Raw genomic sequence first — 24,571 nt, 5'->3', positions numbered from 1 at the left:
GCGGAGCAGCATCTGTCTTTGATAGCAGCCTCCCACATTGCTGGGTCAGACAATGTACAGGCCGCCTTTCTCAGCCGTCAGCAGTTAGATTCTGGAGAATGAAAGCTATCAGAAGAAGTGATGAGCCTCATTACCCACAAATAGGGCATTCCTCATATGGATTAATGGCAACTCAACGGAATGCCAAAGCTCCTTGATTCTTCAATCGCAGGAGACAGCGAGGAGTGGAAGGGGTCGATGCCCTGGTTCTTCCTTGGTCAAGCAATGTCCTGATATGTGTGTTTCTGCTGTAGCCTCTGGTAAGCAAGATAGTGAGGAGAATAGAGCTCTACCCAGGAAGAGTAATTCTGGCTCCAAAATGGCCTCACAGACCTTGGTTTGCGGATCTGGTCAATCTAGCTGTAGATGGCTCGCTGAGGCTGGGACATATTCCACACCTGCTACGTCAGGGACCCATATTTTTAGATCCGGTGGATCACTTTTGTTTAGCAGTTTGACTTTTTTGAGAGGCAGCATTTAAGGAAGAAGGGATATTTGGAGGATGTTATCACTACTTTGTTACAAACTCGAAAGTATTCCACCTTTTTAGCATATGCTAGGATGCGGAGGGTTTTCGAGTCTTGGTGCGCTCATCAAGGGATTGAGCCTCAACGAGCCTCATCACAGAGTCTGGCTTTTTTGCAGAAAGGACTGACTAAAGGTTTGTCATTCAACTCCTTGAGAGTACAGGTTTCCGCCCTGGTCTGTTTTCAAAGCAGAGTTCATGGGAAGCCCCTGGCGGCGCATCTGGATGTAGTCGCTTCCCTCAGAGGAGCGAAGCATTTACAGCCTTCTATTTGTGCACTGTTTGTCTATCTTGGAGCCTTAATTTGGTCCTCAAGGGTTTTTTGTGCAGTGACATTTGAGCCCTGAGTACAGAGACTATCTCTGGCTGCAGGGGGAAAGAGCTTTAGCTGTCACCGCTGCGCTCGGCTTCCTGTCAGCTGCTTCAGCAGCAAAGTCCATGCCAGGAGTCGGCTACCAGAACAAGGCACACCTCTGAGGGATCTCTGAAATCGCCTCAGGAATTCTCAACTGGGGAAGGACCTTTAGGTATCACCGCAAGGAAAGCGGGGCTCAATCTCTCTCCAATTTAAAGGTACATTTTTTTTTTCTAACGAATACTGTAATCCCACTAAACACCAATGCTGGTGTAGGGACAGCAAGCCTACAATTGCTGGAAGACGGAGAGATACTGAATGGCTGAGATCCCTGCAGAAGTATATCTAAGGTGACATCAGCTTTGAAACCTGACTCAGTTTCCATCTGCTAGCAGGGGAACACAACCCATTGGTCCTGAGTCCATCTGGCTACACAGTAGGAAATACGCTTTCTTTGCAAAGCATTGATGCATCACAACCAGTACCTTGGAAATGTTCTTAGGGCCCTGGTCAAACCACACAGAAGAGCATGAAACTGGTACTAACCTTCCAGGACCATGAATTTGAGAGACCACTGTTGTATTAAGCTGGCCTGAAATATGAAGCCATACCTCTGAACTCCAGGGAAGCAAGCAACTTTACTTGCTTCACTACCACAATTAACAATTACAGGATCCCTATGCCAAAATGAGGCACCTGCAAGCTCTTCACTCACCTCTCTGAGATCTAGAATTGATCTAACCATGCTCTCCTTTGGAACAATAAAGTAGATGAAATACCTCCCCTGTTCCCTGTCTTCTTAGAAATATAGAAACATGACTGCAGAAAAAAACCATGTGGCCCATCTATTCTGCTTATCCTTTCAATTTATGTAGTCCTTACAATTCCCGTCACATCCTCAGAGATCTCCTTTTCCTTTTCTTGAATTCAGATGACCATTTTCATCACCATCTTCACTGGGAGGCCATTCCATGCATACACTATTCTCTCTGTAAAGATATATTTCTTAAGATTATTCCTGAGACTACCCCCCTTTCACCCTCATCCCATGACCTCTCAATTTACAGCTTCCTTTCCACTGAAAGAGGCTAGTCTCCTGTGCATGGAAACCTTTGATATATTTAAATGTATATCTCCCCAATCTTGCCTTTCTTCTAGGGAATACTTGTTTAGATCTTTAAGTCTATTCAGATATGCTTTAGAAAGAAGACCACTGATCGGTCCAGATTAAGGCTACTAAACTGATCAACCAATATATATTCTTTTGAATGTGAGGTCTCCAGAATTCTACACAATATTCCAAATGAGGTCTCAAAAGAGATCTATACAGGCGCAATATCACCTTCCTTTTTCTGCTGAAATCACTGCCACCAGCTGAAGACAATCTACAGTTGATCTTACCACTGCATCCACCTCTGGAGATTGACAGTAGCTATCATAAAGGCAGCCACAGAACCGGAAAGAAAAATTCCAATGTCCCACCATTTTTCTATAGTCAAGAGCCAGTGGCCCGATGCATGCGGTTCCATTCCCCCATCCTTCAATATGCAGAAACAAAGAGTGAAACCCCTTGAATCTCACTGGGGAACTTTGAAACCTCAGACACTACTCGCACCTCCATCCCTAGCACCTTTCTTACCTCTTACCTGTTTGAAAGAACTGAGGGATTGACACTGAAGCACCCTATCTATTTATTTTTATTTATTTAAATTCTTTTAATATACCGATGCTCAAGACCAGGTCTTATCGTACCGGTCTCTAGGAAGGAGATCCTCACCTAGTCTCTCAAAACTTGAGCCCTTAGGGCCCCTTACACTGTCAAGGCTTATCTGATGGCAACCACTGGAACTTGCTCTCATTCAAGTCCTTTATCAGTTTCTCCAAGGCCTCACCAAAGAGAAGCTTGCCATGGAATAGCAACTTATTCACCCATAACTTAAAAGCAGCAGTTACTACTGCTGCTGCCATGCCTCTTGCTGAAGTACAAATTAATTTTTAGAGGGCATCTGCCCTAAAAGTAATACTGACTTTGAGCTTCAGTACTTTTCTGGTGTTACTCCATCTGTTACCACAAAAGAAGTTGCATAAATGGGCTCTGAACAGGTAGCAGTTCAAATCCACCACCTGCAATGCCAGCACGGAAACCTTAAAGACCTGCCCAAGGCAGCTTATTCCCCCTTCCAACAGAACTATGGTATTCCATAAAATATTAAGCTTCTCCCAGTTCTACAGCAGATATGGAAAACAGCTTGACCACTGCTCCACCCACCTTCAGAGCCACCTCAGGAGAGCCCACTTTGCAGAAACCATGGCCTTTACTGCCTCAGCTTGGTGAAAAAAAAAATTAGGCGACTTCAAGACCTTCCAAAATTGGAACCTCTCTCTCTTTGGTGAGCTCTTCCTGATCTTAGGCTTTATCTAATTCTACCAAACCTGCATAATTATAGGAAAATTAGTTCTTACCTGATAATTTTCGTTCCTGTAGTACCTCGGATCAGTCCAGACCATGGGTTGAGCCCCCGTTCCAGCAGGTGGAGACAGACCAGAGTTCTGAGGCTAGCCCTTATAAGGATGGAACCCACCCAGGAACCCTCAGTATAACCATTGTCAAAGCAGAAAAGGTATAAGATCAAGCAAGTACCAGGATAAATAGTAAATTTAATTTAAGCCAAACAAAATAACACAACAATTGAATGAACTGTGTAACTAAACACTTTTGTATCTCTACCCCTGATCATTACAAAGATGCTTCCAGTGCCTAACAGTAAATTCCAGAAAAATGATGCAGGAGACAAAAATGGAGACAAAACCTGTAAGAAGGAAAAAAACAGAAAATAACAGGAACGAATTCGAGCAGACAGAACAAGATCGGGCGGGTGTCTGGACTGATCCGTGGTACTACAGGAACGAAAATTATCAGGTAAGAACTAATTTTCCTTTCCCTGTACGTACCCGGATCAGTCCAGACCATGGGATGTCCCAAAGCTTCCCTATAGAGGGTGGGACCCAGACAGTCCGGCTCGAAGCACCTGCCGACCAAAGGAACCAAAGGCTGGAGCCTGAACATCGAGTCGGTAGTGACGAGCAAAGGTATGAAGAGATTTTCATGTAGCCGCCCTACATATTTCTTGCAGCGACACAGATTGAGACTCCGCCCAAAAAGTCACTTGAGAACGTAAAGAATGAGCTTTTAGGCCTTCAGGAACTGGTCGGCCCTTGCAAATGTAGGCTGAAGAAATCGCCTCCTTCAACCAGCGAGCGATCGTAGCCTTAGAAGCTTGCTTCCCCCTGTTGGGTCCACTCCACAGAACAAAAAGATGATCGGAAACCCGAAAATCATTAGTGACCTCAAGATAATGCAATAAGACTCGTTTGACGTCGAGACGACGAAGATCACTATTACCAGATGCCGCGATATCCTCTGGTGAAAAAGCGGGGAGTTCAATGGACTGGTTAATATGAAAAGACGAAACAACCTTAGGTAAGAAAGAAGATACGGTCTTTAGGGAAACGCCCGAGTCCGAAAAACGCAAGAAAGGGTCTCTACAAGATAGAGCTTGAAGCTCACTCTCCTGGCTGAACAGATAGCAACCAGGAAAACAGTCTTGAGAGTCAAATCCTTGAGAGTGGCACGACGAAGAGGCTCAAACGGAGCCGAACAAAGAGCTCGAAGCACCAAATTCAAATTCCACGAAGGACAAATAGACCGGACAGGCGGCTTTAAATGCTTAGCGCCTCTGAGAAAACGAACGACATCCGGATGAGAGGCGACCGGCCGACCTTCAATGGTGCCCAGGAGAGAACCAAGAGCTGAGACCTGAACACACAGAGAGCTAACCGAAAGACCCTTGGAGAGACCACGATGAAGAAAAGAAAGTAAAACTGCAACAGAAGGCGAGCGAGCCGAAACACCCAACTCTTCACAGACATTTTCAAAAACCTTCCAGACCCTAACATAAGTAAGGGATGTTGATTGTTTGCGAGCCCTGAGAAAGGTGGCAATAACTTCATCTTTATATCCTCTGCGTCTCAAACGTCTCCATTCAAAAGCCATGCCGCTAGACAGAAGCGATCCGCCTGGTCGGAAAATAAGGGACCCTGCCGCAGAAGATGGGGCAGATGACCGAGATGAAGAGGTCCGTCCACCGAGAGATTCACCAGGTCCGCGAACCATGGCCGTCGTGGCCACTTGGGAGCCACGAGAATGACCGGACCGCGATGGAGTTCTATTCTTCGAAGAACCTTCCCCACTAACGGCCACAGTGGGAACATGTAGAGGAGAACGTCTGAGGGCCAGGGAAGAACCAACGCGTCCACCCCTTCTGAACAATGCTCCCTTGCCCCTAAGAAAGAGGAAAACCCAGAGGGCAAGCTAACAGGGAACCAAAGGGTGAGCTGTTCCACCTGCTGGAGACAAATACGGAAGGTTCCTGGGTGGGTTCCGTCCTTATATGGGCAAGCCTCAGAACTCTGGTCTGTCTCCACCTGCTGGAACGGGGGCTCAACCCATGGTCTGGACTGATCCGGGTACGTACAGGGAAACTGGAAAGATATTCCCTCTTGAACAGCTGAATCACCATCAGATCGTCACCATCCAGAGCAGATTATCCTTCCTCCAGGGACCCTCCTCTGGGTTCCTGTCCACTTCTACCTGTTTCCTGGGAATGGCCTTTTAATCAAATGACCCCAACATAAAAGAGCTCAAGTATGGCTCCCATCTTGCCTTCACTACATGCCCTGCCACTGGACTCAATCTAGAAAGGAACAAGGGAAAGACAGAACCACCCATGGCAGGCCCAAAAGTTCCTGATGCACCACTAATATGAACTCTTGGGGGGGGGGGGGGGGGGGGCAGTAAAGGCCTGGGAGGGAGTATCCTTGGTGATTTGGCTCAGACCAGTCGAACCTGCTCCAAACCTATAGTAACAGAGAAGGTGGTCTGGGGAAATCTCCCCCCACATGACTTCTGAAACCTAAAACAGCCACTGTTCCTGCTCCTGTGGCACTCATAGCAGAAGCCTGCAGTGACAATGCTCCCTCAGTACCTCCTCCACTAGAGAAGCAATACTTCCCATGCTCAGTAAGGCTGCCTTCCAGGCCTTCTCTGTGTTTCAATGTCTCCCCAGTTGCTATGCCTTCACTCCGCATCCTCTCCGCTTAGTAAAGTTGATTTAAAAGGAAATAAAAAACAAAAAAAAACTGTGCCCAGCTGCAGGAATAGCTGAAAAGAAAATTAAAACTCCCTGCCCACTAGAAACAGCCTCTCGCTTGGCTCCCTAGATTCTCTTTTTTTTTTTTTTATAGGGGTAGGGGGGAACAGAGTGCTCTATCAGTCTCCCCTTCCAGGACTGGCAGACCAAGCCAGATAGAAATCAATCCCTCTGCTCGCTCCTGTTCAAACAGAGGGCAGTCCACTCAGCATGAACCATTCAGGGGCAACCTGTTCCAAACCTTCCAAGCTGCACTTTCTTGTATTTTTAATCATCTGCGGAGACAGAGAAACACTGTCACTCTGCAGGTAGCACAGTACCGTAAACAGAGTAAAATCAGCAAAATAGTCCTTCTGTCTCCATCTGCTGGTAGGGAAGCAAATCTCATGCATCTGGATTGAACTGATGGGACAATAAGGAAACCAGGACTGGCTCAGCTTTGCTCCCACTGGTCTTGGAGGTAATACAGTCAACACAGGCTCCATTTTATTTCTAGGGTACAAGTAACATGCCTACAAATGTGTATCAAGGGCTTTCCCTTCAGTCTTACCTGGACAAGTCTAAGCTGTGGGGTACTCTGGCTAGGTCATTCACTAACCCCTTCTTTAGGAAAAGGCGGATGATGTTGTTCATGCCATTGTGTTGTGTTTTGGCTGTTGCACTGCTGTAGAAGCTGGATGTGGAAGGACATGACTCCATGATGGTACTGATTATGCACATCACAGCTTGAAGCCTGAGGAAGTGAGAGAGATGAATTAAAAAATTACTCCTGGATTCTCTCGAGTCATTCATGTATAGAGTTTACAGAGAAGCTGGAAAGATTGTATTACTCCTCTTTACCTGGCATGCTTTTCTGTGCTCTCAGCCATGGCCAGTGCACGGCCCAAGGCAGCCTTCACTTCATTCACTAGAGCCACCTGTGCATCTGTACCACTACCTGCTGCTGCCAGGCTGGCAAGGAAGAGGCGTGCTAAGGCTGGTGTGTCTTTGTCCTCCACATTCTGCGTATGAGGGAGGAGGTGGTCCAGAACAAAGGCCAGCACACTGCAGTCCTGCAAGCCAAGCAGACTAAATTATACCAGATGTGACTTAAGTGATTGCAAGAGTACATAATCCTATATTACATCTATCACAAGACAGCACCTGAGGGGAAGAATTGATCAGGACACTTATATGGACACATGGTTAATCTTCTGTCTGTAGCCTTCCCATTAGCCTGCAGCAAAGACAACTGGTTGAGAGAGTGCTCAAGGTGGCTGTGACTTGGGGTGGCAGGTGGGTGTGAAGAACAGAGGAATATAAAGGGAGAAAGCAGGCAGAGGTGATAGAGTCCAGATACTGCTCTTCAGCAGTATACAAAAAGAGGAGAGGGGACAGATAGTCAGTCTGGCTCTCCCCACCTACATGCTATAAGGTCCACTATCCCACGGGTATTCATTACCTCTTTGATCAGCTCTGACTGGCCGGCAGCATAGTTGTAATTTGCAATGAGGGTGGCAATGCCAACGTATGAACGGACCAGCTCTGCCAGCAGCCGGAGGATGGTGGAGGTAGGCAGCAGAGGTTTACTGCTTTTGGTTTTTTGTTTTCCTTCCTCAGACGTCCGGTCTGGCTCTTTGTCCTTCTTTCCCTCTCGCGAATCCTCAGGAGTAGAAGCTGCAAAGAGGAAACCAGTTATTTTTGTTAAACACACAGTGGGCATGCTTCAGGTTCCCACCCTGTATAAGTGCATACCATCTCCCTGTGGGGTTCCTGACTGTGGGGTCTCTGCAGCTGTGCTGTCTGCTGAAAAAACTTGGGCCTAAAACAGAAGAAAGAAAGAATAAAAGTCAGAAAAGTGCAGTTCTGATAACATGCAGATCAGCACTAAACATGAGTTCCCATCTCCCTATTCCTTGCCCTCTCACAGTTGACCTAGCTCTTAGAGAGTGCTTTAACATTTTTTTATTTTTTGTCGCCAGACATGTACAATGTTTACTGCATAATGGACGTGCAGCAGTTTCTAATAGATATTAGCCAATAAAAATACAGACTAGTTGGCACAAGCCTAACTTGTATTCATTTTATTATCCCTTTCATTATGGATAATCCACATTACTATGGATCTGTATTTTTGTTTATATCTCCAGAGTTTTTTTGGTGATTATATAGTAAAACTTCAATTACAACCATGATCAGAAGGCCATCCAACATTAAAAGTACAGAAACACGATTAACCAAAAGGAAAGGTCATATCCAAAACACAAAAGAAAACCACTGATGGATGTCAGCAAATCATAGCACAAGAAACAAAATGACTCATGATAGGAGAAAAAAAGAAACCCAATATACCATGAAAATCTCAAAGAAAAAGAGCAAAAAAATAAATACTAAGCTTACAGAGCTCAAAAAAAAAAAAAAAATGCAGAGCCAGTAACAATACGAATCACTCCAGACTAGAAATGGAGCTCAGATGTCAGTAAATCTCTATTTAGCCTGCATATACTAAGTCATTTTTTCCAAACAAGCAATGTCTCACACTTTATTCAACCATTCAGGTCTGGTGGGAGGGGAGGGCCTGTTCCAACAACTGGCTATTATGTTCCTTGCTAGCAATAATAAAGGAGAAATTACTACTTACCTGATAATTTCCTTTTCTTTAAAAGAGATAGGTTAAGCCACAATCAGTGGGTTATGCGCACCTCTACCAACAGATGAAGACTGAGCAAAGCTGATGTCACAGTATATATACCCCTGCACTGACATCAGTCCGCCAGTATTCTCTGCAAAAGCCAACTGCAGACAACTAAATACATAACCATAACTATTAATAGATAACCATTCAAGTAGTCAGTTAATAGCAAAACATTGAACTCAGACAAGAAAGCAGAGTTGCTTACCTGTAACAGGTGTTCTCCCAGGACAGCAGGATGTAGTCCTCACATGTGGGTGACATCACTGGAAGGAGCCCTATCATGGAAATCATTTCTATCAAAATTTCTAGAACTTTTGACTGGCACACTGAGCATGCCCAGCATGCCATAATCCCAGTAGCCACAGGGGTCTCCCTTCAGTCTCGTTTGTAGCAAAAGGTGCGAGCGAAAAAATAAAATAATAAAACGTTTCAGACCCAACTCCATGGGTCGGTTTTGAGAGGGCTACATCCTGCTGTCCTGGGAGAACACCTGTTACTGGTAAGCAACTCTGCTTTCTCCCAGCACAAGCAGGATGGTAGTCCTCACATGTGGGTGATTAGCAAGCCACAGGCGGACTCATTTGTTTTGGACCATCAGTGTACAACTGGCGCAACAGGCACAACAACTGGCACACTGTTGGGAAAAATGAGGTAGCCTGAAAATCACAGCAGGTGGATGTGGAAGGAGTTGGGATCATACTGGAAATAAGTTCAAGATGGATTGGCCAAAGGCAGAGTCTTGACGTCCTTCCTTGTCCAGGCAGTAATGTGCTGCAAATGTGGGAAGAGGGCTCCATGTTGCAGCTTTACAGATCTCGGCAATCGGTACTGAAAGATAGTGTGCTACTGAAGTTGCCATGGCTCTCACTGAATGCACCTTCACTCGTCCCTGGAGAGGAAGGCCTGTTTTCTCATAGCAGAATTCGATACAGTTTACTAGCCAATTGGACAGAGTTTGTTTGCCCTCTGCAACTCCCGGTTTGTTTTTATCGAAAGAAACAAAGAGTTGGATGGATTTCCTATGGACTGCAGTGCGGTCTAGGTAACATGCAAGTGCACATTTACAGTCCAAGGTGTGTAAAATCCTCTCACAGTGGTGAGAGTGAGGCCTTGGGAAAAACGTGGGCAAGACTATAGCTGATTCAAGTGCAAGTCCTTGTAAAGAGTATGTGACAAGTGCTTGTAACTCACTAACCCTTCGAGCGGATGTAATGGCTACTAGGAAGAGAACGTTCCATGTAAGAAATTTAATATTGCAAGAATGCAAAGGCTCAAACAGGGAGTGCATGAGTCTTGTAAGTACTACATTTAGGTCCCATTCAGTGACTGGTGGCCGTAGAGGGGGCTTAAGTTGTTATAGACCCCTCATAAACCTCCTCACAAGGGGTTGCGCTGTTACCGGGGCATCCCCAATGCCCTTGTGGTACGCTGAGATGGCTCTCAGGTGTACCCTCACCGAAGAAGTCTGGAGACCAGAGTATGAAATGTGCCAGAGATAGTCTAACAGAGATGGAGTGGGGCAGGAAAAGGGGTTGATAACCTTTTCCGTGCACCATATGGTAAATCTATTTCACTTAGCATGATAGGATTTTCGTGTAGAAGGCTTTCGTGAGGCTACAAGCACTTGAGAGACATTATTTGAAAGGCTGAGCAGTTGGAGGATCAAGCTTTCAACATCCAGGCTATGATGGATAGGGTCTGAAGGTTCAGATGGCGTAACATGCCCTGGTTCTGAGTTATGAGAGTGGGCGCTGTGCCCGGGCGAATGGGTTCTCTGATCGAGATGTCGAGAAGTATGGGAAACCATACTTGACGAGGCCAATACGGGGCTATGAATATCACTGACCCTTTGTCCTGATGTAGCTTACGAGAGTTTTGGCTATTAGCGGTATTGGGGGATACGCGTATAGGAGGCCTGTGTTCCAGGGGCAAGCAAAGGCGTCCATGGCTAACGTGTTGTCCTGCCAGCGCAGGGAGCAGAATCTGTCCACTTTGTGATTCAGTTCAGATGCAGAGAGGTCTATTGTTGGTTGACCACAGCGCTCATTTTGTATGCCTGCCAGATAAGTGGCCCGTAGATACATATAGTGTGCAAGGGCCCAGGCCCAGATCTGTGCAGCTTCTTGGCAGAGGAGATAAGAGTCTGCTCCTCCTTGTTTGTTCAAGTACCACACTGCAACTGTGTTGTCTGTTTGTATGAGAACGGTCTTGTGTGAAAGTCAGTCCTTGAATGCATATAGAGCATAAAGTACTGCTCGAAGCTCTAGGAAGTTGATCTGAAATGTTGCTTCGAGCTGTGTCCAAGTACCTTGAATTTGGAGGTTGTTCACATGAGCTCCCCAACTCAAGTTGGATACGTGTGTGTTAACATCACTTGTGGAATTGGTTGCTGGAAGGGTAGATCTGTCAGCAAGTTGGCTTTGCTTGCCCACCAAAGAAGGGATAAACGTACTGGTGGGTTACCTGAATCTAGGATGAAAGAGGTTGAGTGGCTTGGAGCCACTGAGATTTCAAAGTCCATTGAGTGATTCTCATGGCCAGTCTAGCCATAGGATTGACGTGGACCGTGGAAGCCATGTGACCCAGCAAGGTTAGGAATTGATGGGCTGAGGCAGTTTTCTTTTGTGCGCAGAGAAGAAGCTAGCTTGGAGAGTGTGACTGCGCAGTCATTGGGCAGGAAGGCCTTTGCAACTGTGGTGTCCAAATCCGCTTCAATGAAAGTAAGACCGTGAGATGGAGTCAGGTGGGATTTTTGGTAGTTGATGAGAAATACCAACTAGTGTAGCAGATTGATAGTGAGCTTGAGAGCATCGAGAGCTCCTTGTTTGGAATGGCTTTTGATCAGCCAGTTGTCCAGGTAAGGAAACACGTGTATGCTTTTCTTGTGTAGATGGGCCGCAGCTACTGCTAGGCACTTTGTAAATACACCGGGTACTGAGGCAAGTCCGAAAGGCAGAACCCGGTACTGAAAATGTTGATGTCCCACTAGGAAACACAGGTATTTGCGGTGATGTGGGAATATTGGAATGTGAGCGTAAGCATCCTGAAGATCCAGAGAACAGAGCCAATCTCCTTTTTGCAGAAGGGGAAGAATAGTGCCCAGAGACACCATCCTGAATTTTTCTTTTTGTAGAAATTTGTTGAGATTGCGGAGGTCTAAGATGGGGCAGAGGCCAATTGATTTCTTTGGAATGATAAAATAGCGGGAGTAGAATCCTCTTGCTGCTGTGCCCGGGGAACTGCTCCCACAGCCCTGGCGCCCATAAGGGTGGACAGTTCTGACTCTAGAAGGGTTGTGTGATCTTTTTGCATCCACAGTGGATTGGGTGGTGAATCCAGGGGTACCATGAGGAAGTTTAGATGGTATCCCTGGGTTAGGATGGATATAACCCCATTGGTCAGTGGTAATGCTGAGCCAGTTGGTTATGGAGTGGTGAATTTGACCTCCTACTGGCAAGTCTGGTTCTGGATTCTTGGAATGGCTGCTCTTCTCTGGATAGCTGTCAAAATCCAGAGGCTTGGCCTGTTTGCGGTGGTAAATGAGGCCTGGATGGCTTGGGCTGTCGAGGATGTCCTCTCAGACGGCTTGGCTGGCCTCACGCGAGATGTAGGTGGGTAGTATCTGCATGGGCAATAAAATGGTTTTCTAGGGTTCCTTCTCGTGGGTCTTCTTGCCGAGGAAGGGGCCTCAGTAGTAATTGTGGACAATTGATGCAGGGTCTCGTTATGGGCTTTTAGTTGAGCCACTGCGTCCTGTATCTTGTCTCCGAATAAGTTGTCACCAGTACATGGCAAATCAGCGAGTTTGTCTTGGACGTCAGGTCTCAAGTCAGATGCTTTCAGCCAGGCCCACCTCCTGGCGCTGATTCCCTTTGCAGACAAGCGAGGAGCAGTTGCAAAAGAGTCGTAAGCAGTCCGAACCTCATGTTTCCCAGCCTCAAGGCCTTTCTGTAGTATGGCGTTGAGACTGAATTATTGTTGTTGGGGAAGAGAGTCAGCTATTCCCTGAACCTGCTTCCAGAGATTCCATTGATATTGTGTCATGTAAAGTTGGTATGCAGCTATGCGTGACACTAGCATAGAGCCCTGAAACATCTTGCGACCCAAAATATCCAAGAATTTTTGGTCTTTGCCAGGAGGTGTTGTATAGTGAGAGGGTGCAGACGCCTGGCCTTTTTCTGTGCAGATTCAACTACCGCTGACTGATGGGGTAGTTGTGGCTTTTGGAATCCAGGAATATGTTGGACCAGATAAGTTGCATCTGTCCTCCTATTCACTGGTTGGACAGTACAAGGATGCTCCCAGAGACGATGTTGGAGATCCACGAGTACCTCGTGGACAGGGATAGCCATAACTTCCTTTAGAGCATCAACAAATTTGAGAACTTCCAATGTTTTATGGCATGTGTCCTCCTCTGTAATCAGGTCAAAGGGGGATTGTCTCTGACATTTCTTTTACAAAATTTGCAAAGGAGAGGTCTTTTGGGGGAGATTTTCTCCTTTGTTCCAGAGGAGATGGTTCTGATAAGATGTCCTCCGTAGATGTGTCGATGTCAACATCTTCCCTCTCTAGCTGAGATGCTGAAGGAGGGAAGAAGGTTGGTACTGTAGGACATGTCAGCACCGATGGATCCTTCAATGGCCTCAATGGAAGATGCGGTGGCACCGATGTGGATTTCGGCAGCACCTAAGGCATCGAGGGGAAACCTGGGCATTTCGATCCCGAGCGCCCAGATGGATCAGGCATCGGTTCCGGCAGCAGTGGAATCGGTGTTGAGAGAGGACTGGAGTCCGTGCCTTCATCTTCTGAGGACCCTGGAATGGGTATCGGGGCTTTCAGAGACTTTGCGGGTTGCTTTGGCATCGATAGCCTAGGTTGTGTCGGAAGGGCACCGATGAGTGTATCCAGTCGGTCGAGCAGCAGTGTAAACATCAATGGCTCAGATGTTGGTGCCAGTATGGGGGCCGGCATTGATGGCTGTAAGTCTTGGAGAGCATCGAGCACTGCCTGGCGGATGAGACCGTCCAGTTCCTCTCTGAAAACTGGTGTAGATATCACAGCTACAGAGGGAGGCAGGCTAGGTGCTACTGGCTTTTCAGTATATATAAAGTATTATCCACTATGATGCCTAGATCTTTTTCCTGAGTGGTAGCTCCTAATATGGAACCTAACATTGTGTAACTACAGCAAGGGTTATTTTTCCCTATATGCAACACCTTGCACTTGTCCACATTAAATTTCATCTGCCATTTGGATGCCCAATCTTTCAGTCTTGCAAGGTCCTCCTGTAATGTATCACAATTTGCTTGTGATTTAACTACTCTGAATAATTTTGTATCATCCGCAAATTTGATAACCTCACTCTTATTCCTTTCCAGATTATTTATATATATAATCTGGAAAGGAATACGAAGTTAGCAAGTAGCACATAGAATTTTCTCTGATTAGTCTTCATTTTCACTCAACGCATAATTATGCTCTGGAATTTGCTGCCAGAAGATGTGGTTAGTGCAGTTAGTGTAGCTGGGTTTAAAAAAGGTTTGGATAAGTTCTTGAAGGCTGGCTGGTGATGTGTACCAGGGACGAAAGCAGTGGAGTAGCCTGTCGCCACTGAGATTTTAGAGTCTACTGTGTCACTCTCATAGCGAGGCATGCCATTGGGATGACGTGGACTGTTGATGCCATGTGGCCGAGCAACTTGAGTAGGTGGCCAGCCGAGGTTCTTTTTTGACAGTGGAAAGAGCTGGCAAGGTTGGACAGTATAATCGCAAGGTCGTTGGGTAAGAAAGCCTTGGCTAGCGTCATGTCCAGTTCTGCTCCTATAAAGAAGAGATGGTGTCAAATGGGATTTGGAGTAATTGATTAGAAATCCCAATGAGTTTAGAAGTCTTATGGTGAGACCGAGGGAGTCGAGAGCTCTTTGTTTGGATTGGCTTTTTATGAGCCAGTCACCCAGGTATGGAAAAACATATGCCCCTGCGGTGTAACTGTGCAGCAACGACTGCACAGTTACACCGCAAAAACACTCTGATGCCAGGCGAAATGGCAGTCCTTTGTATTGGTAGTGCCCGTGACCCACCACGAATTGCAGATACGTGCGATGAGGAGGTAAGATTGCAATATGGGCATATGCGTCTTGAAGGTCCAGAGGGCAGAGCTAATCCCCCTGTTGTAGCAGAGGAAGCATGGTGCCCAGGGATACCATTCTGAACCATTCCTTGTGAAGAAACGTGTTCAAGGCACAGAGATCCAGAATAGGCCGGAGGACGGCGGTCTTTTTTAGAATTAGGAAATACCTGGAGTAGAACCCTCTCCCCTGTTGATTCGGTGGAACCTGTTCCACGGCTCTGGCCGACAGACGGGTCGAGAGCTCTGACTCAAGTAGTCCTGAGTGATAGTCCCAGCTCCAGAATGGAATGGGTGAGAAGTCTAGGGATTTTTTTGAAAAATTTAGATGGTAACAGTGGGTTATGATGGACAATACCCACTGGTCCGTGGTAATTGGGTGCCAATTGGTTGCAAAGTGGCAAAGGTGGTTCCCCACTGGAGAATGGCTGCTGCTCTCTGGAAAGGAGTCAAAATCCAGCCGCAGGACCAGCTTGTGGAGCTGGCTGTGGTCTAGGTGTTCTCGCTTGGTGTGCTTGTCCCCTCTGAGGTGCCCGAGCTGGTCGTGCACGGGACGCAGGAGGGAAATATCTGCGTGGCCTGTAGAATTGTTTCCTGGTGTCCCTACGTGATATGGGCGCAGTGGCCAAACCGAAGCTTAGCTCTCAAAACTGATAATGTTGCCCCAAAACAACGAAATGCAGAAAACTGTTGATGCTCCAGCCAGATGGGAAAATACAGATACGCCTCTGACAAATCCAGAGACATAAGAAACTCCCCTGACAGTAAGAATATAAGAACATAAGAAATTGCCATACTGGGTCAGACCAAGTGTCCTTCAAGCCCAGCATCCTGTGGCCAATCCAGAGTACAAATACCTGGCAAGTACCCAAACATTAAGTAGATCCCATGCTACTGATGCCAGTAATAGCAGTGGCTATTCCCTAAATCATCTTGATTAATAGCAGTTAATGGACTTCGCTTCCAAGAATTTATCCAAACCTTTTTTAAACCCAGCTATACTAACTGCACTAACCACATCCTCTGGGAACAAATTCCAGAACTTAATTGTGTGCTGAATGAAAAAATTCTGATTAGTTTTAAATGTGCTACTTACTAACTTCATGGAGTGCCCCCTAGTCCTTCTGTTGTCGAAAAGAGTAAATAACCGAGTCACATTTACTCTTTAGAGACCTCTCATGATTTTAAAGTCCTTTCATATCCCCCCCTCTGCCATCTCTTCTCCAAGCTGAACAACCCTAACCTCTTTAGCCTTTTCTCATAAGGGAGCTGTTCCATCCCCTTTATCATTTGTGTCGCCCTTTGTCTGTACCTTCTCCAATGCAATATCATCTTTGACTTCCTATTTCCTTTTTGGGGGGGGGGGGGGGGTTTGGCACACCTTCATTGAGGGGGAGCGGGGGCACTACCACTCGAGCCCGCGTCCGCTGAAGGACTGAGACCTACCCAAAGATTGAGCCCTCTGAGAAGCCACTCCTCTGAAACCCCTAGCATGACCTCTCGCACCAAACGAGTATGGCACTTTTTATCCTCTGGCAATTGAGGAACCTGGGACTCACCCCACTTATTTCCATTTTTCCAACTCATTCCCAAACAAGAGTGATCCTTTAAAAGGCAATTTCGTAAGATTAGACTTTAAAATTCTATCAGATGAGCAATTCTTCAGCTATAGCGGATTCCTGGCCGTTATCACCTGCTACAGGACCCGCTACAGGACCTGGCTGAAGCCACCCCTCTGGCAGAAGTGCAGACCAGGTCACAGCCCGCAACCATTAAAAAGGCAGCTGCTGGAAGTCAAACCAGATTCATCAACTTCCTGAGAGAGAAGCAAGCAAGAGTGAGCCACTAGGGAGCAGCAAGAGGCTATCTGCAAATTCACTGCCACTGCCTCAAAAGGCATGCTTAAGGATAACCTCAATTCTCCTACCCTGTGCATCCTTCAATGCTGCTCTCCCTCCTACAGGGATAGTCGACCACTTGGTGACTGCACTCACTAGTGTATCCACTTTCGTAAAGCGTGACTGCTCTCTTGCCGCCAGATCCAGGAGGTTCAGTGCTTTCAAGGCTCATCCCCCTTTAAAATTAGGTTCCAGAGCACTCCATTCAAGATCGATCAATCAATCCTTAAATAGCATCCATAATGGGAAAGAAACATGATGCTTTACGCAAAGAAACTAAAATGGGATTTTTCTTTGGCTCAGACATGGAACCAACACCCCCAGCATCTTCAGTGTCTTGGAGATCAGAGATGGCAACTCATCCCTATGAAAGAAACGTAATATAGTCCTATATGGCTCCAGCCTTGGAGGAATTTCCCCATTCTGCTGGGAGTAAGGACCAACTTCATCATCCTTGCCATCTAGGTCCCACAGTGTGACCCGCAGCAGGTCTAGATGTACTCTGACGCTTATCCGCGGCTCCAGGTGTGCGGGAATCCAGTCTGCTTTCTCCACCAACTATTCCTGAACAAAGGACTGCAGCTCATGAAAAATTTCCACCCAAGAAAGGTCAGAAGGATCCATACCAAAACCAGGGGGGGAGTTAGTCCTGAGCCCATTGAGTTGCCCTCCTGTGCTTACGAACCAGTTAGGGGAGCCCCAAAACCAACCAAAACCTCTGACAGGTCCTCCTCCAGTCCCATTCCCGCATCATGCTGGGAAGAGCTGGGCTCAGCAAAATCAGCCACAGACAACTCCTCCCTGAGCCTCCAAGCAGCCGTGACACAAGTTAGAGGGGATGCCAGGCTGAGATGCCAGAATATGGGAAGCAGCACAAAGGGTAAGGTGTTTGGGTTTCTTTGCTACCAGCGCCATGAACAAACACCCATTAGTAGCACACTCTAAAAGTCATCCTACAATTGTGCACCCAACTGTGTGTCTGCACAAGCAAGCCTGGAAAGAGCAGCCAAAAACAAGCACTGTCCAATAAGCACACATTACGGATACACAAAATGAAGGCGTCCAATACGCGGTCCAGATAGGTACCCACTTGAGTGTGCAAGTGCAACTCAATGTCAGACACTTTCGCAGCAGACTTACATGTAGAAAAGCAAGTGAACACCACTACGGCCTACCACATGGCATCTGGGCAAACATAGAAACATAGAAATGACGGCAGAAGAAGACCAAACGGCCCATCCAGTCTGCCCAGCAAGCTTCACACACTTTTTTCTCTCATACTTATCTGTTTCTCTTAGCTCTTGGTTCTATTTCCCTTCCACCCCCACCCTTAATGTAGAAAGCAGTGATGGAGCTGCATCCAAGTGAAATATCTAGCTTGATAAGTTAGGGGTAGTAACCGCCGCAATAAGCAAGCTACACCCATGCTTATTTGTTTTACTCAGACTATGTTATACAGCCCTTATTGGTTGTTTTTCTTCTCCCCTGCCGTTGAAGCAGGGAGCTATGCTGGATATGCGTGTAGTATCAGTTTTTCTTCTCCCCTGCCGTTGAAGCAGAGAGCTATGCTGGATATGCGTGAAGTATCAGTTTTTCTTCTCCCCTGCCGTTGAAGCAGAGCTATGCTGGATATGCGTGAAGTATCAGTTTTTCTTCTCCCCTGCCGTTGAAGTAGAGAGCTATGCTGGATATGCATAGAAATTGAAGTAACAGGCTTATTTGGTTTGGGGTAGTAACCGCCGTAACAAGCCAGCTACTGCCCCCTTTGTGAGTGCAGATCCTTTATTCCACATTTCCTCTTGCTGTTGAAGCTAGAACGATGTTGGAGTCACAGTAAGCATGTGTACGTTTATTGAATAAGGGTATTGTCTCCAGGCAGTAGCCATCATTCTGGTGAGTCACCCACTCTTCATTGGCGGCCTCTTGACTTTATGGATCCACAGTGTTTATCCCACGCCCCTTTGAAGTCCTTCACAGTTCTGGTCTTCACCACATCCTCCGGAAGGGCATTCCAGGCATCCACCACCCTCTCCGTGAAGAAATACTTCCTAACATTGGTTCTGAATCTTCCTCCCTGGAGCTTCAAATCGTGACCCCTGGTTCTGCTGATATTTTTCCTACGGAAAAGGTTTGTCGTTGTCTTTGGATCATTAAAACCTTTCAAGTATCTGAAAGTCTGTATCATATCGCCTCTGCTCCTCCTTTCCTCCAGGGTGTACATATTTAGATTCTTCAATCTCTCCTCGTACGTCATCCGATGAAGATCCTCCACCTTCCTGGTCGCCCTTCTCTGTACCGCTTCCATCTTGTCTTTGTCTTTTTGTAGATACGGTCTCCAGAACTGAACACAGTACTCCAGGTGAGGCCTCACCAAGGACCTGTACAAGGGAATAATCACTTCCCTTTTCTTACTCGATATTCCTCTCTCTATGCAGCCCAGCATTCTTCTGGCTTTTGCTATAGCCTTGTTGCATTGTTTCGCAGACTTCATATCATTAGACACTATCACCCCAAGGCCCCACTCTTTGGGACCCCAAGGTCCCAAAGAGTGGGGCCTAGCCAAAAGGCTGCTCAACCCGCCAAGCTGCCACAACTCCCCAAGCTCTCCCGAGGCAGGAACAGATACCGAGGCTCGGAGAAAAGTAGGGGAATGGAATCCCTAAAATTATCTCCCCCCCCTTTTTTTTTTTCTTTTAATATTTACTCTTTACCTGAGCTCCACCCATCTCAGCTGAGTATAGAGTCGGCTCCAACTGCAGGGGACAGGGAAAAGCCCTTCACCGCCATGCTCTGCTTCCTGCACCTGCTAGCCTCTCAAATGTTTCTCTCTCTATAGCTAAGTCCATGCTGGAAAATCCACTACAGGACCAAGGCACTCTACTGAGGGAGGGACCGCAGATATCACCTCAGGAAAACTCGACAGAGAGGGACCATAAGGTATCACCATAGGAGGGTGGGGCAAATTAATTTCCCTCTTTTCTGCTTCTTAAAAAAAAAATATTTATTTTTTTTAAGCAATCCCCAGTTGGGAGATGCACAATCATCATCTGTTGGAGACGGAGAATACTGGCAGGCTGATGTCAGTGCAGGGGTATATATACCATGACATCAACTTTGCTCCGTCTATCTGCTTGTAGAGATGCATAACCCACTGGTCGTGGATTAACCTGACTGAATGCTAAGAAACTGTGAATTAAACACCACTGTCTTTTAGAAAGGACATTTGGAAACTCTTCCCCAAGCAGAAAAACAGACTGTAGAAGGTAAATTAAAGTTAATCCCAGAAATGCAATGATGCACATCTGCCCAGCAAGCCTGAATCAGAGGGCATTCCCACCAAAAATGTAAAAAGGAACCCATCTGACCACAGCCCTTTCAGCAAAGTGGGGAGACAGAAGGATCCCATTTATTAACTCAATGGAGAGAAAAAAAGATCTAAATAAAACCTGCACTTGAGAAGTGAGCAAACCCGAAGAAACAGAATGCCGAAATGTATATTTTCAAATTGTAGCCCAATACATGGTTGGATCTTGTGGCCCCAAAGTTTCCTCTTAGCTCTTAATATAGGAATAAGAAGGGTCTGAAGCTTCAGCTTCGATGACCTTATACAAGCAGGAGAGTAACCCTGGGAATTTCCCCTTCTGGAATAACACTTTCTCAAAACCCAAAAGCCTATGCAGTAAGAGCAGCCACCTTATCTGAAAATATTGGAAAACAACTTGCTGCCCCACTACTAGACTGGTCTCATCCCACTTTAAAAAATATTCTCATGCACACAAACAGCAAATTTGAGAGAAAGTAAATTCACCCCAGAAGAGCTCCAAGAAATCTTTCCCATATCTCTGGTATACCGTATTGCTGATAATGGCATATACATTCAGCAACAAACAATTTCCACCAAATTTTCAATACTACAGGGAGAAAAAGGTGATCTACATGTACTCCAATGCTATTATCCCTGTGCAAAAAAAAAAGCTCCAGTAAAGACATTAGAGAAGATAAATGACTCAAGGAATAGCCAAAAAGTATTAAACACCAGACTATCTCACAGAAACATGTCCTTCAGACATGTACACCAATAATATAACTGAACATTCAGGAACCCAATTCCTCCCCAATATTTTAGATGAAACTGTTTGTAGCCTAATTTGTGGCCTTCCTCCATTTTACATTTTATTAGATTTATAAATCACCTAATACACAAGTGATCTAGGCAATTTACAACAGTAACAAGCATAAAACATTAACATATAAAATAGGACATATGTTAAAATATAAAAAATACACTTCAAACTAAAATTAAAAGATGCAATCCTAAACAAAAGGTTTTTAGAAGAACTCTTTATAACCTTATTTCCAAAAAAAAAATAAGGAAGACCGACTAATCAATTGTATCATGGCTGTATCCAACTTTGGCAACTTTAACATCAACCAATCTAAAATTGCATATTGATTCACAGACAATTGGGAAAAGAAAAGATTTTTAATAGAACTCCATAAATGTACTGGGCCATTTGACTAGAAATAAGATATAATCTTGTCCAGAACAGATTTTAATTCTCCCATGTATTTGTACTCACTTTAACTGCCATAGCAATAGCAAAGCACTGATCCCCCCCCCCCCTAACTGTATCACTTGTCACAGAACATCCTGTAATACCAAATACACCCTAAACAATCACATCCTAAATATCAATGTGTTAATACATTGTATGATTCATATATCGTAAGTCTATGTATCAACACATACACTGAAATATTGTACCATTTATAAAACCATAGACCATATAAAATACAAAAACCTCGATGGAATCACATCCAATATCCAGATATCCAAATATACCCTTATCTTAATCCTTTTATGTACCCAACAAAAGGCCTTTGTTTCACCAGTGGCTTCATCAGGGGATGTAAAATACTTATCTAGGAAATCATTTGATATATCACAAGAAAACAATATGTTATATGCCATACTGTGGTTTTCAAACTTTTATTTACTGTTCTTGTTCAAAAAAGCATATAGAAATGCTAATTGAATTTTCATATGACGACCAGGACCTGATGTGTTGTGTTCCACATATTCATTAATCCCAAAATAAAGAAGCTAATCTTAAAAACGACATAGAACACAAAATAATGTGAGGCACACACTAAATACGGATTAGATATGAATGTTAAGTATATGGTGGTGGTGGATCTGTTAAGTTATGCTGTCTGATGGACATGTTGGTAGATTGTGACCAGAGTTTATATATTATATTATATTTATATTATATTTTAATTATATCTCAATTACAGTTGAATTGGATTGCAGATGAATTTCAATTTGCGGATAAACAAATATAAATATAGATGTATGTTGTCTATTGGATAGACAGATGATCGTGGAACTATTTGTTCAAGCGTTTGATGCAAATCATGAGAGGATATAGACTGGTGGGATATCAAATTAGTAAGTGTGTTGTGGAGAAGATTTATTAAGAGTAATTTATTAATTAAATAGAAAGTGATATGCTATTGTGAATTATAGAGGTGTATTATTTTGTGTTTTATGTCATTTTTCAGATTAGCATCTTCATTTTGTGATTAATGATTATGTGGAACACTACACATCTGATCCTGGTCATCATATGAAAATTCAGTTAGCATTTCTATATGCTTTTTTGAGCCGGAACAATAAGAAAAGATTGGAAATAACAGTATGGAATATAACATTGTGATTTTCATATGATATATCAAATGATCCCCTAGATAGCTTTTTTCATCCCCTGATGAAGCCACTGGTGAAACAAAGGCCTTTTGTTGGGTACATAAAAGGATTAAGATAGGGGTATATTTGGGTATCTGGATATTGGATGTCATTCCATTGAGATTTTTGTATTTCACATTGTACCATTTATAAAGCTACAGACAATGTTTCAATGTATGTGTTGATACATAGATTTATATGAATTATACAAAGTAGTAACAGTTTATCATTGATATTTATATTGTATATTTATATTGTACATTTGTATATAATTAACCTCCTCTATCTCTTTCTATTTCTTACATTCCCAGTTCATTAGCCCTTGTTAATTGTAACTGCTTCTCTACATCACGTTATTTGTGTTTTTTGGTTGTATTATTCGCACCCCTGTTATCTGTAAACCGACATGATGTGAACGAGTTCATGAATGCCGGTATAAAAAAACCTAAAATAAATAAATAAAATAAATTTAGGATATGATTGTTTAGGGTATATGTTGTATTATGTATTAGTGCACTAACATTTTTAGCATTTGTAATAAACGTTTCAATGATTTATACGGGTATTTTTTTTTATTTGCTTCTATAATACCTGTTGTCACAGAATGTTCTGTATACAAAAAAGGTACAAGTGGCAAGACTTGTGCTTCTCTTCTAGTACTAACAATTGCACTTTTAAAGAACTGAGCTTTTCTTGTCTGTTTCTTAAAGGATGAAGCCAGAGACGTTACCTGCCCTCTAAGTATAGCTTTGTCTGCATCCTATACATTAAAGATATGGATGCCCTTGTAATTAAACTTCAAATAAACCTCCCAAGCCTCTGATTTTTAATACAAAATCTGGGTCAGACAAAAGGTGTCTGATCATCAACCAAGATCTGGAAGGAGAAACTTCTACCAAATCCTCGAGTGGCCTAGTTAGTTGAGCATGATTGGAGTAAAAAAATGTAATTAATATCACAAGCTTGTAGTGAGCTCAAAATATCAGAGAAGAACCACAAGTTAATGCAGAAGTAAGTCTTATACACTGAAGAGAAATGACTGGCTCCCTTATTAAGTTCAGCCCAAGTATCTCAAGCCAAACTATCAGATTTTTAAATGTTTGAGTATTGGACTTATTCCCAATTTTATTTTCAGACCTATCTGTGGTGGTAAGTATGCAATTAAAATCTCCCCACCAATCAAATAGAACCCCTTAGCATGTATCCAGTCAAGAAATAGAGGAAAAAAATGTGGACAAGTTACAACTGGGTGCATAAACATTAAATAAAGTGAATAAAATGATCATTAAGTTCACCTATGACCATCATGTACCTAACATTTTATCCAATATTTTAATCCTTAATAAAAAAATTTTGCAATTAAAATTTCCATCCACCTCTTATTAGAGGCAAAACTAGATGAGATAGCAAGTTTGCTTACCATAAACTGTGTTTTGTAGCTAGGATTCATTAGCTGTGATCTGTGGGTGACGTCATCCAATGGCATTAAACGGACTTGTCCCTCCAAGCTAGTTGAGCTTGCAGCTCTACTGAGCATGTACGAGAGTTCTGGTGCAAGAGCTGCCTCACAATCTCTTTAGTATGCTACAGAGCTAAGTCAGTGAGTAATCAATCAATAAATAAATAACTCTTCAGGAAAGAGGGTGGGTCTATTATGGCTAATTCATCCTGCTACCTATTGAAACTGCGTTTATGGTAAGCAAACTTCCTTTTTTTGTCGATAAGCAGGGCTGAACTAGTCATCAACTGTGGGGAATCGAAAGGGTTGAGGGTTGCAGCCAAGGTTTATGGCATACCACCCATTGAAATTCCTGAGCTACTGATCTTTCTAAATATATACAGTTGTGCTCGTAAGTTTACATACCCTTGGCAGAATTTAAGATGTGTAGCATTTTAAGAAAACATGATCAGAAAACATGTCTATTTATAATGTGTTTCTAATAAACTATTATGCATCACAGAATAGCACAATCACTAAACAAACCATAGCAATA

The 24,571-nt window shown here is 44.3% G+C and overlaps 1 protein-coding gene across 9 annotated transcripts in view; it reads right to left on the bottom strand.

Annotated features, from left to right (window-relative positions):
* The window catches only part of HUWE1 (HECT, UBA and WWE domain containing E3 ubiquitin protein ligase 1), a 907,188-nt gene that overhangs the window by 348,300 nt on the left and 534,317 nt on the right, over positions 1-24,571 (bottom strand). For all 9 annotated transcript variants that reach the window (XM_029607938.1, XM_029607967.1, XM_029607972.1 and 6 more), the window contains 4 exons: positions 7,865-7,931; positions 7,572-7,786; positions 6,971-7,182; positions 6,681-6,863 (listed from right to left, as the gene is read on the bottom strand). In XM_029607938.1, coding sequence (XP_029463798.1) covers positions 6,681-6,863; positions 6,971-7,182; positions 7,572-7,786; positions 7,865-7,931 — 677 coding nt within the window. The remainder of the gene's footprint in view (positions 1-6,680; positions 6,864-6,970; positions 7,183-7,571; positions 7,787-7,864; positions 7,932-24,571) is intronic.

Source organism: Rhinatrema bivittatum, chromosome 1 (genome assembly GCF_901001135.1).
Source record: "Rhinatrema bivittatum chromosome 1, aRhiBiv1.1, whole genome shotgun sequence".
NCBI classification, from domain to species: Eukaryota; Metazoa; Chordata; class Amphibia; order Gymnophiona; family Rhinatrematidae; genus Rhinatrema; species Rhinatrema bivittatum.
This window is presented reverse-complemented; position numbering and strand designations above follow the sequence as displayed.